This window comes from Calliopsis andreniformis, chromosome 5, assembly GCF_051401765.1.
Source record: "Calliopsis andreniformis isolate RMS-2024a chromosome 5, iyCalAndr_principal, whole genome shotgun sequence".
NCBI lineage: Eukaryota > Metazoa > Arthropoda > Insecta > Hymenoptera > Andrenidae > Calliopsis > Calliopsis andreniformis.
The window spans coordinates 7,186,700-7,210,000 of NC_135066.1; the positions used below are offsets into that span (position 1 = coordinate 7,186,700).

The 23,301-nt window shown below is 42.9% G+C and overlaps 1 protein-coding gene across 1 annotated transcript in view; it reads left to right on the forward strand.

Moving 5' to 3' along the window:
* The window catches only part of Actbeta (inhibin subunit beta), a 30,936-nt gene extending 7,997 nt beyond the window's left edge, over positions 1-22,939 (forward strand). Inside the window, exons 2-5 of the mRNA XM_076378376.1 lie at positions 19,228-19,448; positions 20,130-20,364; positions 21,018-21,195; positions 22,699-22,939. Coding sequence (XP_076234491.1) covers positions 19,228-19,448; positions 20,130-20,364; positions 21,018-21,195; positions 22,699-22,939 — 875 coding nt within the window. The remainder of the gene's footprint in view (positions 1-19,227; positions 19,449-20,129; positions 20,365-21,017; positions 21,196-22,698) is intronic.
* The last annotated feature ends 362 nt before the right edge of the window (positions 22,940-23,301 follow it).

Below are 23,301 nucleotides of genomic sequence, written 5' to 3' on the forward strand. Positions count from 1 at the left end.
CATGTAATTGATTCTAGGTCGAAAGCTTATGTCGAGGAAAAACTGTATCTGGTTCTCGTCTTTGAGAAGGAATATTCAAATTGACAGAGTGTAAATTGGTATTATGTTAAAACCGAGATTTTTATATGCTCTAAGATATTAAGTAACGATAAGTAAATGTTGTAAGGTTGTAGCGAGACAATGCTGTACAATGTTCTCTCGCTATAGGCTCATGGTTCGCTGAGGAATCTGTAGCGAGGGACACGTTTTTAAGGATACTTTATGCATTGTTAGGAATTAATAACCTTTTACTTGAATAATATTATGATACACAAGAAATAGTTATCAATTTTGCCATGGAAGATATTTTTACACCACAAATAGTTCGTTTGTATTTATTCTGACAAGACAATTAGTTCAATAATGCCCAACTTTGTCAATACTTATAATAGTGTTGGTAATAGTACGTATGATATTGTTTAATCAATACAGTCAGGTCAAACGTTAAAGTTGAGCTGTTCCCAATGTTACTGGTGGCCCAGTATTGTCTTACCAAAGATGTAACTGACAGCGTATGACAAGCAAAAATCGTCTGTTCTAAATGGGTCATCCCATAAGTAATATCGTTTCTCAAACCTCATTTTACTCCAAATCAGTAGAAATGCATTTAAAAAAGAGGTTGAAGAATTATCTGAAAACTAGAAAATAGCCATGTAAAGTACTCCTACGCAGATACATGTATCAAACCTAAGATATGTATAATTGCAAGCATTAATTTCATTAGAAGTAAAATAATCTTCTATGACATTATTTATAAACTTAGTCATTTCTAGGTATAGTAAATACAGTAATGAGTTCATAACAGGGGAACACTGTATTTAGTTTTTCTTCGTACGAAGGATTCCTTTACTTTATTTTCAAAGAAACAGTTCCGTTTTTCTTGTTTGTCTCAATGGTAGTTACATTACCGATTCTCACTGAGCAGCCCAATGAAGTGTGCACAGTGGAGATGCATGTCGGCGATAGCGTTTCTCAGCTAATCCACCCTGATGAGAGAAACGTTGCGGATGCCTTGAGAAACGATCCGTGAGACAAGTCACCGCTTCGTAGTTCCCCGACTGAGGAGCGATATTGCACAGCTGACAATTGACCGACGTCGGATAATTTTCTATCCCGATAGACGATCCTTTAACGCTTCTTATGCTTCTGCTTTTCATTTGGGATGCGCATACGTGTCGTAGAACGGTCCCATTTTGCGCTGACACCAAAACGGCGGTCTTTCGTTTCGACGAAGGGAGGGCGAAAAGTAAAGAAAACGGAAGAAAAGGGAAGGAAATTGGAAATAAGCGTCGCGAACGGTGCGTAACGCGTAATAAACAGGGAATCGTCGCGACGAGCGATACAAGCCGAGTGCTATTTGTTAGAATATTCGTCATTGCCGGATGAGATCTTCCTGTAGACGAGGGATTCCTGACGTAGTGGCTGGCCATTATACGGGCTCAACGGTTGTTCCCTTTTAAAAGGACTTAGCTGTGGCTCTCCTGAACGCAATTCTTTATGAAAGCTCTCGAGAGCGGCCGTAGCTCGTAATTCGTCGCGCACTGGACAGTCGCGAGTAGAACAGAGACCTTCTCCCCGATCCGTTTACCCTCAAGCGAACGCGGTTGAAAATCCTCGTGAGTCACTTTTTCGACTCAATCTCCATCGTTAATTCCTTAGCAAAACACGTTACAAGGCGACTTTAACTCTTTGATTGCTATTGGCGCCTCTGCAGTACTGTCTCGGTACAAGCTTAAGGCTTGGCGTTAGGAGGTGGAAGAATGTAAGACACTCCTTTCTAAGACCAGTTTACTCATTAGCGACTTGAAATTTGTCTTGTCAAAGGCAAGGACCAGATCAAATGAAAGAATTGTTTCGAGGCAGCATAAGTGTGCCAGAAGCTTCCGCAAATTCCAACTCAACTTTAACGACTGGTACAGACTGGGATACAATCGTTGGAAATTTTATATATCGACTGTCGTCTTATCCATTAGATAGAAGGAGAAGGAATGTTGTCGCCGTCGCGTGTTTCCAGAGATTAGCTAGCCATATACTGGCATTCCTTCCGCGAGGAAAGCATGTCATCTTTCCCGTCATTACTCATTACTTTCCCCTCGGTAAAATCAAAGGAATTAGAAGCACGCCGTATTCGCTGACGTAGAAACTTTGACTGATTTTGTTCTTGGAAAGATAATGATGGATGTGAGTTTAATTGTTGAGATAATAATAAGCCTAAACAGATACGACTGACAATTTCGTCGGTCTAACTAAAGGCCAATTACAACCTTAATAAAATTTTATGTATCTATTGCCTTTTTATCCATTAGATAGAAAAAAAAGGATTGCTCAGTCTGTAATCAGTCTTTAGTCAAACCGACAAAACTGTCACTCGTATGTATCGATACTATTACATCAAATACTCAAGAAACTGATATATGTACATAAACTGATGGCTATTTCGAAACGATCAAAATCCTTTCTTATTGCACTAACTAGCGTTTCTCCATGCATAATCCGTTTCCCTCGCGGAAGGAATACCAGTGTATGACTAGCTATTGTATCCCAGTTAATATTGGCCTTTCGAGTCTGTATCGAGACAACGCAGTAGTCTTTTAGTTGATCAAAGTAGTTCATACGTTGATGGTCTATACGTCATAAGACATGGTGACAAGATAATGCAGTACAATTTTCACACAGTACCAACCCAAAGTATTAGAACCGCGATAAAGGGTTCATTTTAATCGCCTATAGTTAAAGACGAGCAAATATCGACGACACAGGACGACAGAGAAAAGGGTGATCGCCTGTCCCTCCTCGAAGACACGCGTTTTTCCCTCCAAGGACAATGTCTCCTCCGCGACTGCAGAACTATGCCAAGGCTTACAAACACTCCGGGCATCCGATTGATCTGTTGAAACGCGACCCGATTAGGTAATAACTGATACGTAACCGCGGGCAATCGGAGTGCATTAAACGATGCGCCGCTTTCGATAATCCGTTAAAATCCATTTGTATCGCGCGCTCTTAGCCGTAATAGAGTACCCAAGGTCGCCTCCACCGAGGCACCGTGGAGCAGAGTGCTCCTTCGAGACCTCCTTGACCTTGGTTATTCCGCAGGATCTAACGGATTGAAGAGGGAACCGTTACACTCGGGCTTTTGATAGATTCGCGATGGTTCTATGTTGAATCCCTGTGTTTGAGGATGTAGAGAAGACAAAAGGAAGAGTTTGAGAGTTAAGTTCTTCACTATGGCAGATTTTATCGAGAAAGTGTTTATATTTACCTCGTGCGAGGATATATGTTTCGTACTAGAGTTGATGGTGATTGATGTATTATACATGCACGGGGTGGCCTTCGAAGTATAGTCTAACCGCGCAGAGGTGGAATTTTTATTAACCCTTAACTGGTATGATAGAGTCACAGCATTTATACTACTTCACTTTTCATATTAGTTGTGTAAAATAACAGTGAATTATTTATAGGTAATGATAAGTTGAAAAGTTGTGAATTTTCTGCTCACTATTATTAATACTTCTGATAACGAAATAGCAACAATTTGTATCACATTATGTTACTGGTAGCATACCAGTTAAGAGTTGAAGAATAAATTAGAAATGAAGAATAAAATTTGTTCAATACTAGAATTATCAGAGAAGTCAAATGTTTGGTACGATTATTCATAATAGATTTTTTAAAGCACAATTACAAAATTGTAAATGTGCTTGAAAATCAGTCAAAGAATTCTTACAATATCCGCTATTTTCCTCTCTTTCTCTCTCTTTCCTCCACTCCCCATCCCTTCCCTTTTATGACAAATAATTACCATAACCAGCCTTGCCAGCGAAAGGGCTAATTAAATTTACTCGGATACAGAACCACGGTGTCGAAAGATGTGCTTGAGGGGTTGACACGCGTTAAAATCGATGGGACTTAGGTGCGTAAACGATAGGTAGATTGAAGGGTGCTCGAAAGTCTTGGAAGGTCACAACATCGGGGTTGACGAACCAGGACGAGATAAACTACTTAGTTGGGGATAGTTTGGAGCGGGACAGGGTCGAACTCCTTCACCCTGGACACTCGAGAAATCTTCTCGGATCGATCAAGCGCGTTGGGACGAATAATTTTGTAGCGAACAATAAGGGTGCTCGACTCTGCGATACCTCTTCAGTCTAATATCAAACCGAAGAGAAAACTCCGACGCGTAGGCGTACCTCGTGGCATTACACTCCGCTATTCCGATCGTTGATCTTCCGCGTTGCGAACGTGGGAGAAGTATCTGCGCGTGTTTCTATGCTGCTCGAATTTTTTGCGATTTTGGGTCGACGAACCTTTATCTCGTTCTCTAAATCGAGTTACGAAAATTTCGTCCTCTTTTCTTTCATCATTGAAAACGACCATAAGACCTCTGCAGTCTAATTGTGGCAACCATAGAGTAGCTACTTTAATACTAATGGAACTACTGACTTTTATTTTTTCTGGAGTAATCTAAATTACAGATTTTTTAAAAATATAGAATTCAAGATAATAATTTTTTTCATAATAATTTTTTTAATTTCATTCGTTCATTTCACTTCATTTTTCATTTTCATTTTTTTTAAGTCTCTGTTCTCGAAGCTACCATTGTTAAGAGGAACCAGCAGCTTTCGCCACTCGAATTATTACCGACAGAAAATTAGGTGGCGACTGAGATTCGCCTTTCGAGTGCAAAGGATTAATACAGTAACTTAAAAATAGGTGCATATGTAACTAGAGCATTAGTTAATTAGGAACCTTATTAAAAAAATTGCTTTTCTTCATATAAAGAATGCATCTATCAAGACCAATATCAGTAAATACGGATGAAAGTGTCATAACAACAATTCATAGTTTGTAGTATTTTTAGTAAGTGACATAGGTCGTATGTTACACGACTAATATCCTAAATTAGGCTGAACGCACTAGCGAGCAACTGCTTAGCTTTGGCACTTACAGCCTTTTTTATTTCCATTCTTCAATTCTAAGTCAGACCTCTGGGAACATTCTCAGCGCCCAAGTATCAATCTCCCTCCGTTACAAACTTCAGAAACGCTCTCTATCCTTCGAAGACGGTCTCAGAACCCCAGAAACCTCCAGCCTTCGCCCGAATTTTTCTAGCGACGAGTCGCCTTTAAAAGTCGCAAAAGCGAAGAAAATCGCGTTACAGAAAGTCGAGGACGTGAGCCGGTGAGTTCGTTCAACCTGAGAGAATCCCAGGGACAAACTCATCGGGTAGGACGTGCAGGGGTTAAGGCACGACCTTCCAGGCGGTGGCACGAAGGGGAAAAAAGGGAGATTCCTCCCTTGTTCTCTCTCTTCCACTATGCTGGTAGGAGTAGCACCAGGAGGAGGAGAGAGGGGGGGTATCGGGGCAGGGAGGCTGACGGGATGTTCAGGATGGGATGGAACGGTTCGAGATGCGTTGGAGTGGGACAGGGTCGAACTCATGGACGAACGAGCCGACGGATAGGACGGCTGGCGCCTGTAGTCAGATCGATGCACGTGGCTCCAGCTGGGCGCCGCTCTTCGTACATCTCCTACACCCCCTTTATTCCCTCTTGACTCTCCTCGTCTTGCCGCTGCTACACTCTCCGCTCCAGGATAGAGAAATCGAGGGTGTGTTTCTCCCTCTTCCCTCTCTGTCTCTGTTGCTCTCCCCTCTCAGTTCTGCCCTTTCCCAGGGTCCCTCTCGCTCGGACACGTCGTCCCTTCACGTTTCCCTTTTGCTTCTTTTCCATTTTCTATTTCCTTCACCTTATTCTCTCCTTCGTCCCCTTTTTTGTCTCTCCCGCGACCAGCCTCCGTTTTACTTCTCCTACGTTGTGTCCCATCAGGCTCGACCCTTAGCGCCTAGCCACTTTTATCTATCCGCGGCTTGCCCCTGTCCGTCCGTCCTCCTCGTCTTCGCGGCGGAGAAAAAAATCCGACTGCGAGTCGCCGTTATCCGACGACGCGAAAATTGCGTGGATTTTCTGGTTCACCAACCCCGTGTACCCAATTCATTTAATCGTCGTGATCCGAGATTGGCGCGCTTGCGCCACGGATTTTTCATTCTCGAAAAAAATGACGATTCCTTCTCCCTTCCTTCCTCTCTTTCTCTTTTTCTCTTTTTCTCGTGTTCTCTTGCTTTTACCCGGGTCAAACGTCAAGATCATTTTTCAATTCGTCGGTGCATAGCTTTCCTCGCTCGTTGGTATTCAGCGATACAAGAAGCAACGGCTGGATGCTTCTGCGAGGGTTAAGGATCGGCTGCGCACGACTCTGTTATCCGACCAAATTAATGATCCCGCGATACTGGTCGGGGAATAAAAGCGGGACTGTTCTTCCTCGGGGAATCTAAGTACAATGAGAAGTCCCTTGAATCATCTCTTAACAAAGGAGTATGACTCGTGTAATTGTTCGCCGTGGAAGATGCTTTGGCTTGGGAAACGCCCCACTCTTTATTGCCGGCTTAGACGCGCTTCGCATTTTCTGCAGCGTCAATCGATCAACTTTACGACCCTAAAACGACAGCGTTTTCATTTTTGGTGAGCGAATTGAGGCGGTTGAGAATAAACGTACTATGGCAATGCTGTGAGGCGTATAGTAGCTGCGAACAAGCTTTCGTCGATTAGCATCGATTCTCGATCGGATCGATGGTTAAAGAGCCCAGTAGGATTTCCACCTGAGAATTTTTACAGTAACTACTTTCACTAGTGCTTTCAAATTGGGTGCCAAAGTATAGTTGTACGTAGTTGTTCTTTATGAGTACTCTCGGTACTGCATGAAGTATTAATTTTGCCATACAAGGTGCTTCTACTTAGCACATTGTTATTGCAGTACCACCTCGATTAATCGTCTCAACACGAAGAAGCATTTCCTACTCCGATGATCGCGAAACTGGGCAACTGGGATAGCCATCAGAAAGGTCGAATCGAATAATTACGATGGCGTGGCTCGTGACGCAAACTCGGTTGTAATAGCGCCGCGACGATGATATTTACGATGCAGATGACTGTGAAGCACGCGAAACCCGCGAAATCGGACACTTTTTCCAGGAACGTAACCTTCTGTTCTGTTATCGTACAAACGAGCCACTTGACTTTTTTTTTCAGCACAAAATCAACCCTTTGTCCTTAACGATCGAGAAATCGATTTTGCTCCTTCAACTGACACTGTGTAGAAGGGTTCACCAATTGAGCTTGTTTCTGCTCAACGGCGAGATCAGACAGATGATCGTGGCACGTGATTGAAGTGATGAGCAATACGGGGTACGCAGCGAGGCGACCACGTGGCGATAGATCTGGATCAGGGTTACTAAGCAGCTATATCTGACCCTCTTATTTGACTGACCGTATTACGGTCAATCGCCTCGGCCCTATAAGACGCGATATATCACGAGGTGTGAGCTCGGCACGAGCGTGCTGTACGCCTCGTTACCGTATCGTGCTGTAATTAGATTCGCGCTGAGGTCGACGAGCTTCGACTTTCGACCGTGCTCGCTGTTTCGCGAGTCGTGTTCGTCTGTCACCCCCTTGCATTCCTACTGAGTGGTTCAGCACGACGGGTCACGTGAGCAATGGATGCTAACGCAAGAGGTAGAAATATACTAGATCGCGTTTTATTTTGAAAGAACAAGCGTTGAGGATTAATATTACATTATCGCTATTGCCTTGGAACATGATTTGATTTCGAAGAAAATTTATATTTATGATTATATTTAATTACTTTTGTGCAGGCTACTAATTTCTATCACTATTTCTCAACTTTTAATCATTTTTCAATGCTTTCTTTAGGTAGTTCATAGTATTAACATTTTAGTCTTTTTATTTCAATTGTGTCTTGATAATTCATTTCTATTTTATTAATATCCAAAAAATATATTATTGTGGCATCTATCTCAAGTTACGTAGCGTTATGGAGAATGAAATAAAATTGCACTGCTCGATTGACTTTTAATTTTGATTCGCCCTGTATACCTCTATCTCTATCGTGTAATGTCTTTAAGCAGGTTTATTTACGAGCTGTCATGCATTATACTCGGTTTCTTCGCTCCATCCTCGTTTTGTTCTTCAACCTCTTGCTAACGAACCCGTCGCTCAGTTCCGCCCCTTAGTTAAAGCCTAGTGACTTCAACTGTGCGGAGCCTGCCGATTAGATCCTGTCAAACAGCCATTCTCTATTAATTTTCACTTTCTTGCACCCATTGATTCTTGAAGTGGGTTTCCTAAGTGTGTTCGAGTAAAACCACTCGAGAAAACGAAAATGAGGAGGAGAAAGTGATCCTCTAAAGAAGTGGAAAGGAAGCTATTATGTTAAATAGCACTCAAGAAGAGGGACACTAAGAGGATAGTTTACAACGGTAAAGAGACGAAGGAATACTTTCCCTTCTGAGGTTACAAGTGAAGGTTGCATCGCGGTTCTCTGTGTAGTCCTCTCTTAAGCTTTGCCACTTTAACTGAACCTTGCGATTGATCGTAATGTTCCAGTTCCTTTGAGGGAAAATGGAGGTGTTTTCTGTTAGATAGAAAAGATATACACAATAGGACTTCAGAGACAGTTACTTATTACAAAACCTTGATAGTTGCAGCTGCCATTGCTGTGAGTAAACCTCGCCTATTTACATTCCACTAAGTCTAGGAAACCTAAGCTATTAACAAATTTCCTAAAAATCTTAATTCAAAACACTGGACAAACACTGTGTCCAATTCGTTTATTTAGAATAGTTGAATGCAATTCAATTCTGGCTGAAAACAGATTATTGAAGATATGTACAATTTATCATGAATATTTATCTTACCTCTGCTGTAAAAGGTGGAAGGAATGCTTCTCAACTTGCACTGTAAAGTGTCTTTCTACATGATGGGACGATATTAATCAATCGTGGTTATACCTGAGACACGATAATACAGCAGGCAATAGATGACATTGACTGATCATTGAAACTTGCACTTGCTTTATAAGCTCGTTATAAGCTCGTTTACGTTAATACAGACATGCATTTTTACCCCATTTCGCTGCAATACTGAATGTCCCTATTTTTGCATCTTTCATAATATCATTTTTCAAGGACATTCTTTTCAAGAAATTTGTGATACCTCACTCCACTACACAAGCTCAGACGTTTTACGAAAAAGATTCGGAACGTTTTTTGTTCTACGCGAAAAGTTCTACGCCAATTCTTGTCAAACAAATCGTCGACGATATTCCCGATTTCATCGTTAACAGCGATTGAATTATCCCCTCGATAAAGTGTCCGCCGTTCGCTGGTCCTAAGCGGAGGGTTGGCCAGCAGTTGTACGAACAGGCCAATCTCACGTGGGAAAAGTCTACAAGCCCCTCACAATTTGTTTCTCCGATTCTTCTTCGTCCGCCGAGCGATAAAAATTCGCGAGGAAGTCCGCCGTTATCTCGGTCCTCGACTAAAGTTGCCTCAGCAGTTCCCGAAGAGACCGACTCATTCGGCAGACAGTGAAATAGAGTTTTTTTTTTTCTCTCCATCGTCCTCGCTCCTTCGTTTATTCATCCGCAGGCCGGGCGATAACAGTTTGCGAAGAAGTATAAGCATTCGTAGCTCGTTCCTCCTTTCCATCAGCTTCTGCAGGAATTGTCTTCGAAAGACTCGGCCTCCTCTTCCATTTTTTTCTCCGTCTTGGAATAGACACGATCCCTGTAATCCAGTCTACATTCAGTCAGCAATTGCATAACTATGTATATCCAGAAGCCCCATCTCGAACAACTCTCGCAAAGATTTCCCCTCAAGGGCGAGCACACGCGCTGGAATTTACATTTATCGTTCTATCTCGACGGGGCACGATACCATGGCCCCTTAGAAAACCGAAAATCTACGAATCTGTTTGCTAAGGACCGTCTCTTCTTGACTACGTTGCCAAACCTATCGCGAAATGCCGCTACTACTGACCAATCTTTTCGCGGACAAAAATTGTTCTGAAAATAGGAGTCAGATCGAAGGGGTGCGGCGGCGGAACGGGGAAACGAGGGGGTTTCAAGGAAACGAGGGAACAGGAAGACCAGGTTCAAAAATCGGATAAAATTTATCGGCGAATAGTCTGCCATCCGGTCCTTTTGCGTTGCCTGCGCGATCACCTTAATGGATTTCCGGCTGGCTCGGTTCTCCTATAGCCTCACCCTTTAACCCCCTGCAATTGTTTCGCCTGGTCGGTACGGTCGATCGGTATACACGGTCAAGTCGGCTCGGTCGGTAACGTCGACGCTCTTTTCGCAGACAACTACTTGGCCAGGCCGCGGCGATCTCTCCAGAAATTCTCTCTCGTACCTTTTCTCGCTGTTGGCTCCTCTCTTTCCCCGTTTCTGTCCCTTTTCGTCTCTTTCTTTCTTACCCCTCCGCCACCCTTTATTTCTCTCCGTCCACCACGATCGTTCCATCCCTCCCCCTTTTCCGCCGCGTTGGTCGGTAGCGGTTTTCCTCCGCGTTACTATACTGCGCGACGTCTTAAATGGACGACTTGGCGACGAGGAGACCCTTCTTTTCATCGGTGACGGGCTCCCGCACCGAATTTACGGGCACGTTCTCCCGCGATCGCGCTAACCTCGATTACGAGCGGTCGACAGAAGCGGTGGAGAGGGAGAGAGAAGGAGCACCAAACTCGCGGAGGATTTGGGGATAAGGGGGAGATTTGGGAGTACCGCGAGAAATCGCATCAATTTTTCCCATTATGATTTTTTATTTACCGAGCTTTCCATTGGAGGGTTGCTTAATTAATCGACACGTCGTGTATCGTCCTTTTAAGGGAGGCGAACTCTTTGAGCAAGAACACCTGCTATGGGTTTGGGATTATACAGGTGGGAGTACAGGTGGATCTAGCGAAAGGTAAGGAACGATAGAGGAAGAACGATTATCCCAGTTATTGCTAAAGGAAAATATGATTATTACATATTTTGTTCGATGTGACTGCCTGCAGTCCGTAGACAAACATTGCAGCTATCTATAAAAAATAAAACGCACGGAACACAATGGAAAGCTTTAAGTCCATGGGAACACTATACTCGTTTTGCCTTTTTTACATTTTTTTCTCTGTCTACTTCCATTTTAAACGCAAATGATTCTCAGTCGTCATTATCTTATCCGATTATTCCCTTGAGGGTCAGTAGGTGAGACGAATGCTGAAGTTTAGTTAGTTGACGAACGTGATTTCGCTCGGGAGACAGCCGTGGCAGCGAAAAGACGAGATGACAGTTTCGTTGAGTTTGGCACGTCTCTCGCGGGCTCTGAAAAAAGAGCAGCCGTGACGTGCGAGCCGAGGATGCTTTTATTTTGTTGAAATATCGTCTGAGAAAATACAAATCGGAAATTAAATAAACCGCATCGGGGTCTCAATCGGTTCGTGATGAAACAGGTCACGATGTAACTATTCTTGATTTGAGTGTGAACGAAGTATAATTAATAGGCTAATTAGTGGAGCGTTACTACTGTCTAACTCTATCTTGTCTATATTTCAAATGATAGGTTTAAGTTAGTACATAACGTATACCGTCCTATTAACAAATTTATAAATTTCGAAATCAAAGAGTAGGGAATAATAACGATACGATAAAAGGACAAATAAAAAGTACCTAACAAAACACGTCAAATTATAAACCTAATAGTAAATGATAAAATTAAAAGTTACTAAAATTTCTCTATCATTTTATTTTTTATATGATACGTATTTGCTACAAAAGGATCTAATGTGCAATCTAAAAGAGAGATTGTCTATACTGTATCTAGATAAGGTGCACCAAGGGGTTAAATGGTCAGGTTTACTGACGCCCGCACCCTTTCAATCCCTCTCTTTCCAACTTTCCTAGAGAATTGAAAAGCGCAAGGACGTTAGATTTAAAATGCTTCCATTTCGAGTCCATGCAATACTTGGCCAAGTTTCTTTGAAACGGCAAACGTCGCGCGTAAATCTCATCTCTCGGGCAATCCAACGATCTACGGATCGTGCCGTGCTCTGTGCAGACCTGGAAACGCATCCTTAATTTCTGTAATAAAGATTTGAGACTTCGCGTTTCATCGTCCGTCGATTTGAATCGCGCACAGTTCGTGGCTGTTGAATAGCCTGGTTGCTAACGATATTCACGATGCTTCTTGGCGCACTTACTGTACGAAGAAAATTTGAAATTACGTATTAAGCAATGTTGTAAACAGAAATAGCTCTTGAAGAATCTATACGGATCTAAGATATAGTTTCAAGACCCTGTACAGCACATCAATTTGCCAAGACTCAAAAACTGAAAGAATCAAAATAAATAGACCGATTCCCTTGATTTTGTTAACATATTCGAGGATGAAAATAACTAAGAAGAAAGAGTTTTAATTCTAAAGTTTAATTGGTGAGCTGTTAGAATTGATTTATTTTAGAGAATTTTATATCTCTGTTTACAATCCATAAATAAAAGAGCTTAAACAGTGGAACTATTGCTTAGTTCTTAAACTTTTTTTAAAGTCAAATAATTGTAGAAATGAAAAAGAAATATGCAGAATAATTTGTGACCTCTTATGTATAACACATTAAAAGATAAAGAATTTCGAAACATATTCTAGGGAACAAAAAATTGAAACTAGTAGGTTTTTGCACCACTCCAAAACTTGCCTCAGTTAACAACAAATAATTAAATTTCCCTGTTTTCACATGAAAGTGTAAAACCAAGATTTGCTTGTCCTTAAAAATATTCATAAAACTTTGATATTTCCCCTCGATTCTACTGTTCCCACTGACATCCATTTAGAACACGGTATAAAGTTTCCACATACTCAAATACTTGAAATCTCAAATGCCAGATAAAAATGATCAAAGTTAAAAACTAATCAGCTAATGAAAACTAATTTAGAAAGAGTATGATGCATACGACCCAAGTACGGTTTCCGTCTCAGCCATTTAACCCAACGACAAGAATATAGCTCCGTTTATCGTCCCCTAAATTATCTCCAGTGTCGCCGATAAAAATTTGTGCACCGCCGGTGTGATCGATGCGCGCCGCATTGGCCGCGCGCGATCCTTGGAAATCGTCTCGATTCGCGGGGTTTATAACGCCTTCTACCTTGGCCGTGCTAATAGGTTGATTCGCTCGATAGCGTCGGACGTGTTGGGTGCGCACGCTATAGAGCCGATGCCGTGTGTCGTCGAGCTGGCAAATAGTCAATTCTCCAGTAGATTACACGAGGGGAACGTGACGCGCCGCGAACACCGAGTCTTCTGCCATCCATCGGGGATCGATTAGCGCGGCTGGTTAATTGAAGCGATCGTGGGATTCAGTGCCGAGCCCCGGAGCGTTTCAGACTGTTATTCCCTCCGTTCAAGGCCTTGGCAAACTTTTGTCTCAAGGCACCCGAGGGGGGAGGAAGTGGGAGAGGGGGAGAGAGAGAGAGAGAGAGAGAGAGAGAGAGAGAGAGATCGAACCTCTAAACAAACTGTCTGCGACGCTGATCCCAGAAGGTGGACCAACCCCCTCGATGGCACGCGTCATCTGTTCCCAGCCAAATAGGGCTAAAGGTGGCTCTGCAAAATACTGACGTTAACGAACCTCTCTGACTGATATCCCGACGTGAGAAAACGAGAATGTAGATATGTAGCCCGGTGGTGTCGCATTGCGGCGGGCAGGGGGGGAGGGCAAAAGTACCCGATGTACCGACCTCGAAAAGTGCGACACACGATGCACTCGAAACTCGAGCGAGGCCGGACGAAAGTCGAACGACGCCCCTCTCGATATTCGTCGGACCGGCTCTCGTGACCATTAAGTCGCCGCGCGGATCCGCTGCGCGATCACCGACGGAAAACTTCACGGAATTTTTCATTGGCATCGTTCGATCGGGGCTGCGAGGGAGGCTGAAAGGGATGGGGACATCTCGTTTCGAGTGGGAGAGAGCAACAGATTAATTGGAGGCCGACCGTCAAACTTTGGTCTCGCGTCGTTGTCTCGTTGGTCTGATTACGTAGCGGGAGTATCTACTTCAATTTTTCGCGCGTCCCATACATTTCGAATCTTCATACCTTTTTACATATTTACGTTTGTAATAATAACTGTAATTTTTCTGTGGCATCTAGCTTTAATACTCTATCACAAAACCCAGTTTTACGTGTAAAACGAAATGTTCACTTTCAATAAATCTATGGTTGTAAGGCAAAATAATGTAAAAAATATATTCATTTTCAAGATATCCACGTTTAAAGCTTTTCAATTACAGTACCACCTATGGGCTTGTCTTGTGGAACTCTGAGTGAAAAATTCTTTTAAAAATATTACATAGGTCACTTTGCCTTACAATCATGAAATATTGAGGTCCATTAGTAACCTAGTGTGTATATAACATTAAGACATGCTTCACTGTTGGTTAACATGTTAATTCCCACGTAATTTTTCCACCCACCGTTGATTTGCATACAGAATATACATCGATAAACCAAGAGAGTAATATTGGGAACGAAGGGAAGATACGGGTCACTCGTTGGTTGCTCCCGAGTTGCGTTTCTCGTCGAAGGAAAAAGGAAAAAGGTATGGGGACATCGGTCGATATTTGGAAAAGATAAATGCGCGCACGAAATGTGTCGGCAGTGGCGGTAATTTCATTGTCTTCTAGTCGCAATTGTGCCGCAGATATTTCACCGCTAAAAATCGGAATTACTTCTTGTCGATCACGTGCCAAGGACGGAAAGCTTTCCGGAGCCATGCTTTAGTCGTCCTCTTTTGCGGATCTCCACATATGTTCCATATACTCGTCGCCGAAGAAGACAAAGGTTCTTACCTCCTCCCATCCTCCCATCGAGACGTTTCTAAAACGTTCTCCGAATGTACACCCGATAACGTTCGATTTAACGAATCACAATAGCCGTTTATGTTGGGTCCTCGATAAATCCTTACAGCCCGATACTAATATCGCCGAGGCAAATGAATTATTTAAAGAGGAACGCTGTGAAGATGTTGCAGGGGTCAGAAAGGGGTGGATCCTTAGCTCGAGAAGGGATTCGCAGAGCCACGAATTCAGCGACGCACAGCGGTATAGTTTATTCGAGAATTCGCCATGTGGAACGACATAACTGTGCAGCATTAGTGTCCCATCGATCGTGTTTTTTACGCTGCCTTCTCGAAAATACGAATTGAGGGTAGAGCTGTTGCCGAAGCTATTTTATACCAGCCATCTAAATCTACAGCGACAGACAGAACTCGCTACGTAACGTCGCCCCGCTAGATCGCTGATGTTTAATATTTACGGTCGCTCACGTGCTACGCTCGTACTACTAGCCTGGCTATACTACTTGCGATCACGAATTCGTTGATCCCCCATGAGGAACCTTCGAAAACCATGCTGGAATTCATGTAGACTTTACCATTTCGAATGTTTCCTCGAACTTTTCGGGCCATAGTGGTTGTCTTGAGAGGGTAGTTGTTTTAATTGAGTGTAAACTTTGACCTTAAATCAATCTTCAGTTGTTCGATTAAGTACATTAGTTACTTTTATCAATAAGTTTTTATGAGTATTTTATGAAATGTGCTTCAGTTTCCATTTGCGTGATTTTTATTTATATCATGTAAAAATGATCAACAAGTAGTAATGGAGAATTTATATGTATTTCATAACAAGTTTGTATAATGAAAAATATGAAAACGAACTTTTACTTTTATTCCAAAACGTGCAAAATACATTATGTGCATCGGAAACGATAACAATTACCAATAAAAGCACACTACAATTACCAATAAAAAGTATAAGACCACCTGATTTTTAATTACTTTTCATGCCATTAACCGGTGTAGGCTAATTCTATAACAATTTCATTTTCATCTATATTTAATATGGCGGCTTTATTATTATTATGCTCCTTTTATTACATATTAAATTTTCAGTAAGTAATGTTTACACTTTTACTGAGGTGTAGTTTCGTACTTTTAGCAAATATTGTCTATGTAATCTGCACTCTATATTGGAAAGCAGCATATGCACATTACAGAAAATAATGTTTAGTAATTTTTGCTACATTTTTATTTTATTTATATCTTGTTATTTATTTATATTGTCTGGAAAATGATTTCTAGAATTAAAAATACTCTATGAAAAGAGAATTATATTCTTGAATGATAAAGAACGAAAGACAGGTGCGGATCGATCTATAGTGCCTCAGTCTCGGGCTTCCGCTAGATCGCCAAATCGTTGGTTTTCCGAGGGCTAACAAGTCCGTTTCTCTTCAATCTTTACCTTCAGTCTGTATCCTCCTTTCTTTTCAGTGAACACAAGAAGGGTACGCTTTTTATCCCCGATTTTACTTCACTCGAGCAAACCTTAAGACCTTAAATTCTTTGTCGAACCTGTTTCGAAAGAGTTATAGCTTTGATCGTAACAAAAGTTGCGACCACCAGGCGTACAGTTGTGGTCCAGTGATGAAGTCAGCAAAAGAAGAAATGGTGGAAACGCTGCGTGTACTTTGATGTCCAAAATCACGAAGTGTCTTTCTTTTTTATTGTATTTTACTGCAATATCGTCCTTTTTAATGCAAAATTTTGCGGTACTTTCATTCACTGTAAATTAAAAAATTGGTGGTTGATTATCTATCATTACTTGGTAACTTATTAATTTTCTTACTATAAACTTACCACTGTTTCTATTAGTCTTTTTTTAACTTCTTTTATTATTTTCCGCTTTTTTCCGCAACTCTATATCGAATAAAGGCTTTCCAGGATGAAAGTAAGGATTCCATTGGAATAAGAAGCTTGAGAAACAACTACGTCCTAGGATTAATCCTATGGCAACTTCGACTGATTCGCGAGCCAAAATCTCGTGTGCTCGCGCTGCGTGATGGACGATCGTGTATCGATCGCGTAGCAAAGGAGAAACACGATCTCCACAAGATAACGAGGAGGAACGTGAGAGGACTTATTTAATGGAGGACGTCCTTAAAACGCAGAAAGTGTGAATAATAGAAAGAAAAAAGTAGTAGGCAAAGAGGACAAGAAAAGCAGGAGCAGAAACGGCGAAAGGGTATATTTCTCAGAAGTCTGACAGCTTTTTTTGTGGACACATTTATGTAATATTTAAATTGCAAACCAGTTTGTTGTTAATACATTGACTGTCACGCAATTTTTTCGTATTTTCTAGAACAAGAGTACTTCATGATTCGATGTTACTCCATCTCAACAACGAGCGACAGCAAATTCTCTCCCAAAATTGTTTCTCGTCGCGATAAAGCTTTATTCAGTGCCGTCTTTATACTTTTGGGGGTCATAGTAACTTCGAGTTTCAAACTTTTTGAACACTTTCTCATTTTTAGCACGTTAAACAAATTAGGAAAAATTAAGATTCATTTAAAATTTTGATTCCCACCATAGCTGCATCTATGCTAATGAAGATGCTTATTTATTCGTTTGTTTCAGATTAGCAAATCATTTCCATCAGTAACGTTGACAGGGACATTATAAAACAACACATAGCTCGTATAACTTGAATTATTCTCGCCTGAAAAAAGAGTTACTTACATACACTATTAAATATTAGTAAATAGATGCGCAAATACTTAATACAAAATACTCGCCTCACGTCTCAAAAAAAATTCCCCAAGAATCCCGTAGAAAATGTGCTTCTAGACCAGAATACCTCCATAATAGGTTAAAAGACAGCCATAAAATTGAAATTTTCACGTTCCATCCTGCGCACAATAAATTCGATCGTGAACGAATAAGATACGCAGAGTGCGTAAAAAAAGTGACTTGCGTCGAGACTTTTGAGCGGCAGTGTATATCGGTCGGTCCCGCACTTAAAAGGTTAAGCGCGTAGCCGGGAGGCCGGTAGGTTGAATATCTCCGCGGCTGGCGTCGCGGCGCTCCGCGCGCGGGGGTGTGGGCGTCGTTGGCTCTCGCAGGGGAGCCTCCGGCGGTGTCGGTGTCGGTGTCGGTGGTGCTTGCAGGCTGGCTGCACATGGGACGAGAAGGGAAGGCAAAGGAACGGGGGGGCCTCGGGGCGAAGCGCGGAGGGGGAAAGGAGCGGTGAGGGCGAGCGGGGATGGAAAGCGGAAGGCAGACGGGCGGCAGACACCCCATGCTTATCCCCGCCCCTCCAACGACTCCCGGTCCGTGACTCACCAAACCGTTAAGGGATGAAGCCGCCCTGCTTTCACTGTACGCACGCACACCACCGCAGAGGGACATTCGCAGATAGATCCGTGCGCGCGAACACCCTCACGCACACTGTCGGCCCGTTGCTCGATAGCCGCGATGTATCTCCTGTTACGCTTCTACACCAACGACGCTCTCTCAGCGTGTTGTATTTCATCGTAGCTTCCTCCTACTGTGCACTTATGCATGTGTGCCGCCCCGTGGACGCGACCGCGCGCACACACGCGCACGTACACGCGTACACAAGAACGCCCCGAACTGCTCGGTGCATTACACCGCTGTCTTTCTTTCTCGCTCTTGATCCCTGTCTTCTTCCTTTTCTCCACTGTGTCGCGCGGTTTGTACTACGTTCCGGGACAACAGGGGTTGGCTGCGAGACTAAGGGGTGGGCAGAGGGACATCGGGAGTAAAAAAGAACGACTTGCCTACAGGAAAATCCACCCTCTGACCGCTACAGTCGTTGCCCGCTCCATGGTTCCTGTCTTTCCTCCAACCGTCTGTAGATCGGTGATTAAGCCCGGGCGCACTAATTAAAGACTGATTGCTGACGGAATTTTATGTATCGATTGTCTTCTTGCTCGTTAGATGGGAAAAGAAGGATCGTTCGGTTTGCAGTCGGCCTTTAGCTGCGTCTAGGTTCAAAGTTACGAGATTTGGAGATTTCGAACGGGTCGAACGCGTCCCTCCCACAAATCGATCTTTCTGTAGAAAGGAGGTCCTGACTGTCTATTTCCACGATCTGCTCGGTAATTTTTCGAGTAACCGATAAATCTGTGCTACAAAACGGTAGAGACCTGCAGGAGAGAAGAAGGCTGGTCGACAGCCCAAAGCAGATTTACGAAAATCGAGATGTTAACGTCGAAGGGCAGCGTGCTTCTTTGCAGCGTGAACTTTGGTGGACTGAAGTTACGATCGCGATAGGTTTATTCGGCGCCGGGAGGGAGAGCGGTCGGTTCGCGAGACGCATCCAAAAAATCGATAACTTACGCCCCCCGACGGCCAACCCTCGAGAAAAACGAAAGCCAGGCGAAGTTGGCGCGATCTACGTGGCGTTTTCTCTCTGATCGAATCTCTCTCTGTTGCTCGCAGGACGAACGCTGAACGGGCAACCGTTGCTGGAATTCCCGATGTCCAGCGGGGAACCGGCGCTGGAGCCTCTGAGGATCAAAAGGGCGACGCTATGGGCGCGGGTCGAGTTCAGGCACGCCGATCACTATCAACACCATCGCCAGGGCCAAACCAACCAAAGAAACATTACTCTGTGGGTGTTCAGGGTACGCTGCGGGAACACTACGCACTTGCGTGGAAAGGTAATGATTAATGAGTTAGGTACTGAATTTTAACTGGGTACAAGTATACCGAAGTACAGGTTTAGACATTTAAGAGGTAAACGGAGAAAGAGGAATAGCGTAGAAAAATTGAGTGGTCAGACCGAGATATTTTCCATTTATTATTTCACTTCCTTTCTACTTATACAACCAGTTTCGACGCACTTGGTATATCTATAAAATATCCAGAAAATTTGTAGAGAAAACTCAAAAAATCAGTGGCTATGACGACCATTCCTCTTTTTAAATACTTGTAGTTAACAAAACAAGGCTCAAACCCAGTTTCCTTGTTCTTGATTTCCGTCTTATTTCGACATCCAGAATTTCCCTTTAAATTTTCTCACTCGTAGTCAGACATCCTGTACACCAATATTTGTTCGACCTACTTTTTGTTTCTTGCCCCATCGTGGTCGCAAAATGGCAGAAGAAAAAGGACTTTCACACCTTCATCCGATTTATATGAATTTAATCGCGTTAAAACGTGCTGCAATCTTAAGCCGCCTTACCAATAATTTGTCCAATATTACCAGCTACCGTTGGCGGGTTTCAGCCGATCGGGAAGCTTCAAATACGTAGCATCTACCGTCTAGAAAAGTGTGCTTAGTCTGTCGTGTCTCTGGCTCGTGTTTTTTCACGTGTAAACGGGGATACGCGATTTCTCAGGAGCTGGGACAACACCTAGAGCTGGTGACGTCTTTCGGGGTGAACGTCGGGCAGCTAGGCTGGTTGAAGTTCGATGTGACCAGGGTCGTGAGCAGTTGGTACACATCAAGCAGGGATTCGGCGAGGGACAAGTTGACGTTGCTGGTCGATTGTACCGGATGTGGCTCGCACGTCCACGTGTCGACCTTCGACGGACACTCGCCGCACGTGATCGAGTCATCTTTAAACGCGAAAGGTACTGAGAAAGGTACTTTCCATCTTATATTTCTGATTAAAAAGCAAAACGACATAAATATCACATTTTCAAGAAATCTAGTTTACGATTGAACCTTTCCTTTAACGAACAGGGTTACAACAAGCGAACGCATAATGCTAATTTAAAGTCGAAAGCTTTGAACGTCAATACCTAGGATATAGAAATATGTGATTTATGACATTTTGCCTTACAACCATAGATATACAGGGTGTTTGCAAAATCGTAATACGTTCGACATATTTGTGCATCGGGCATTATCTTCTCCGTTCACGGGAAAATATGTTAAGCTGAAGTTATTGACGTGTCTTGTAGAATTTAGAAAAGTACTCAAACAGGTCTGAGTTTAATGGACTCAGTTAGAGTCGACTTTGTAGATTTAACAAAGCTGTTCTTATCATAGTCAAGCCACGTTTGTTAATTTTACAAAGGTTTATAACAGATCCTACAAAAGTCTGCCCTGTTTAAATCTACTTAGGAGACTTTTGCAAGATCTGTATAGTCATTCTTTTCCGTGTTGTACCACGATTTCAAAAGCATCCTGTATACATGAACTACCGCCAGTAGTGAACCTACTGTCATCCTGCTTTGTGGTTCGCGGTTTCACTGTTTCGTTTCCATCGATGGTTTCACAGGTGCACAAGATCCGGACAGGCCGTTTTTGGTGGTTCGCACGGATCCAGCGGCTGTGAAGCGAGTCAGAAGACGAGCGGTGGAGTGTAGCGGCGCGATAAAGGGCCAGTGCTGCAAGCAGAGATTCTACGTGAACTTCTCCCAACTGGGCTGGGACGACTGGATAATCGCGCCTCAGGGGTAAGGGCAGAACTTAAACGACGGAAAGACGAACCGACCAGCGAGATCGATCAGTCTCGGATGACGTTGACGAATAATTCGGATTACCCAAGCATAATTCTCGCGATCGAATAGACGCAGAGGCGGCCCATCCCGCGGCCGAGTATTTGTCTGGCGATGTATCGACTGTATCGGTCGATAATCGCGACAGTAATATTACCCGAGTAGTGTGTAGACGAGCAGAAAGAGGAACGTTAGACGGTAGCACGCGACAATACTTTATTTACGTGGAGATCCCTTCCAGTCACTCGTATGGTATCCCCGTGAAATCAGAGTGTCGTTTACAAGTGCAACGGCCCTAAACCCTCAACTTACAAGCAATTATTGAGAAGAGAATCATCGCGTGGCTTACGCCGCCTGGCGAGTGCATATGCGTAATTAGCGTCACACCTGTTCTTTAGAGAGAAGCACGTTCGAGGAAAGAAACGATTATTTTAATTTCCTCGCGAATTTGTTGGGTTGTTAATACTGAAACTATCAATAATCGACGTTTATTACTTTTAATTCATTTTCTAAATTAAGGGAAATACAGTTTAACTATTAACTTTGAGTTAAAAGTGCTTATACATGTAATATGTATAATGTTATTGACAATTAAGGTGTGATTCCAAACATTTGTTGGCATTACATACTTACATGTAAACGTGTGAGCACGTGGCACTCGCAAGTGTATCAACTTTTTTAAGTGTAATTCAGAAAAATAATGTTTCTTCTTTCATTCTACTAGTTTTGTTTCAATTTCAACGTACAATGAATATACACTTAACTATTCTTAAAAAGTTGTGATTTAGAATTTATATTTCTAGCAATGTCAGAGTGAGTTAGACAAAATTTTCTTTTAGAAGAATAAACATCATACAATTTGTGTCCAGAATACAGAATTGGTCAACAAGTTTTATACCAGCAGTTTAGCTTTACTTTAAGGTGCAATACTAGTGCATCACTCCAAGAATGATGAAATGATGTTTAAGTCTTCATTTTCGAGTTACAACTTGTAAAGATACATCTGAAATGCGCGTGTAACGTGTCTGATTTGACTTATTCTACTGATAGAGCTTGGTCTGACCTAGCGTCAGAACTATGTCTGACTTCACTTATTTTGCTGGCTTATTCTACTGATTTAGCTAATATACGACGCCAGTAGAACAAGTGACTTAGAAGTCAGACATATTTCACACAAATTTTTAATATATTTTTAACAATTCAACATCTCTAAAACGAAGCTTCAAACTCAATCTCGTTATCCTTAATTTTCGTTCTATTTTGAAACGTAGAATCATTCCTTAAAACTTCTGGCGCTTGTTCTCACCAAACACTTGATTCATTCAAACTTCATGCCTACTGTCAACAGATGTTGCCTATCAAAAAGCCCAAGTACCATGAAATTGCAACTGCTATTTCAAACTTATTCCTTCAGAAACGAACTCACAGCAAAAAATACTAAAACCCATTTAATCGGTACAGGTACTACGCGAACTACTGCAGGGGTGATTGCGCAGCGGGGCACAGGACACCAGACACGTTCCTCAACTACTACACCCACGTGATCGAGGAGTACCGGAAGATGGATCGGCTGGCTGGCATGCAGCCTTGCTGCGCCCCGCTCAAGTTCTCGCCGATGTCGTTGATCTATTACGGGCCCGACTCGAACATCATCAAGAGGGACCTGCCGAAGATGGTCGTGGACGAGTGCGGCTGTCCCTAAACGCGTCGCAGTTCTTTTAACCCGTGAGGGAATTTGGTTCGGCGCGTGCGCCCACCGAAGCGGGTTCAGCCGCAATTTCCAGGTGGTTCGAGTCTGTTGGACGTTCACCGAGAAATCATCTCGACGCGATTCGACATTAAAAGCAAGGGGTGTTCTGAGAAGGTATTAGAAGCAATTTAGGGATCGCGCTCCTGGTCAGCGGGAGGCGTTCTTTTCGGTTAGACTGTCGGTTCGATTAAATAGTATCGCTCGAGTCGCACGGCTCTGGACGTGGTCCAGGAGAGCCTTGACGCGGCCCGACGCGGTTAGATTCGTTCGTAGCTTCACGAGAGCGTTCCATTCTCGTTCGAGACCCGATCGGA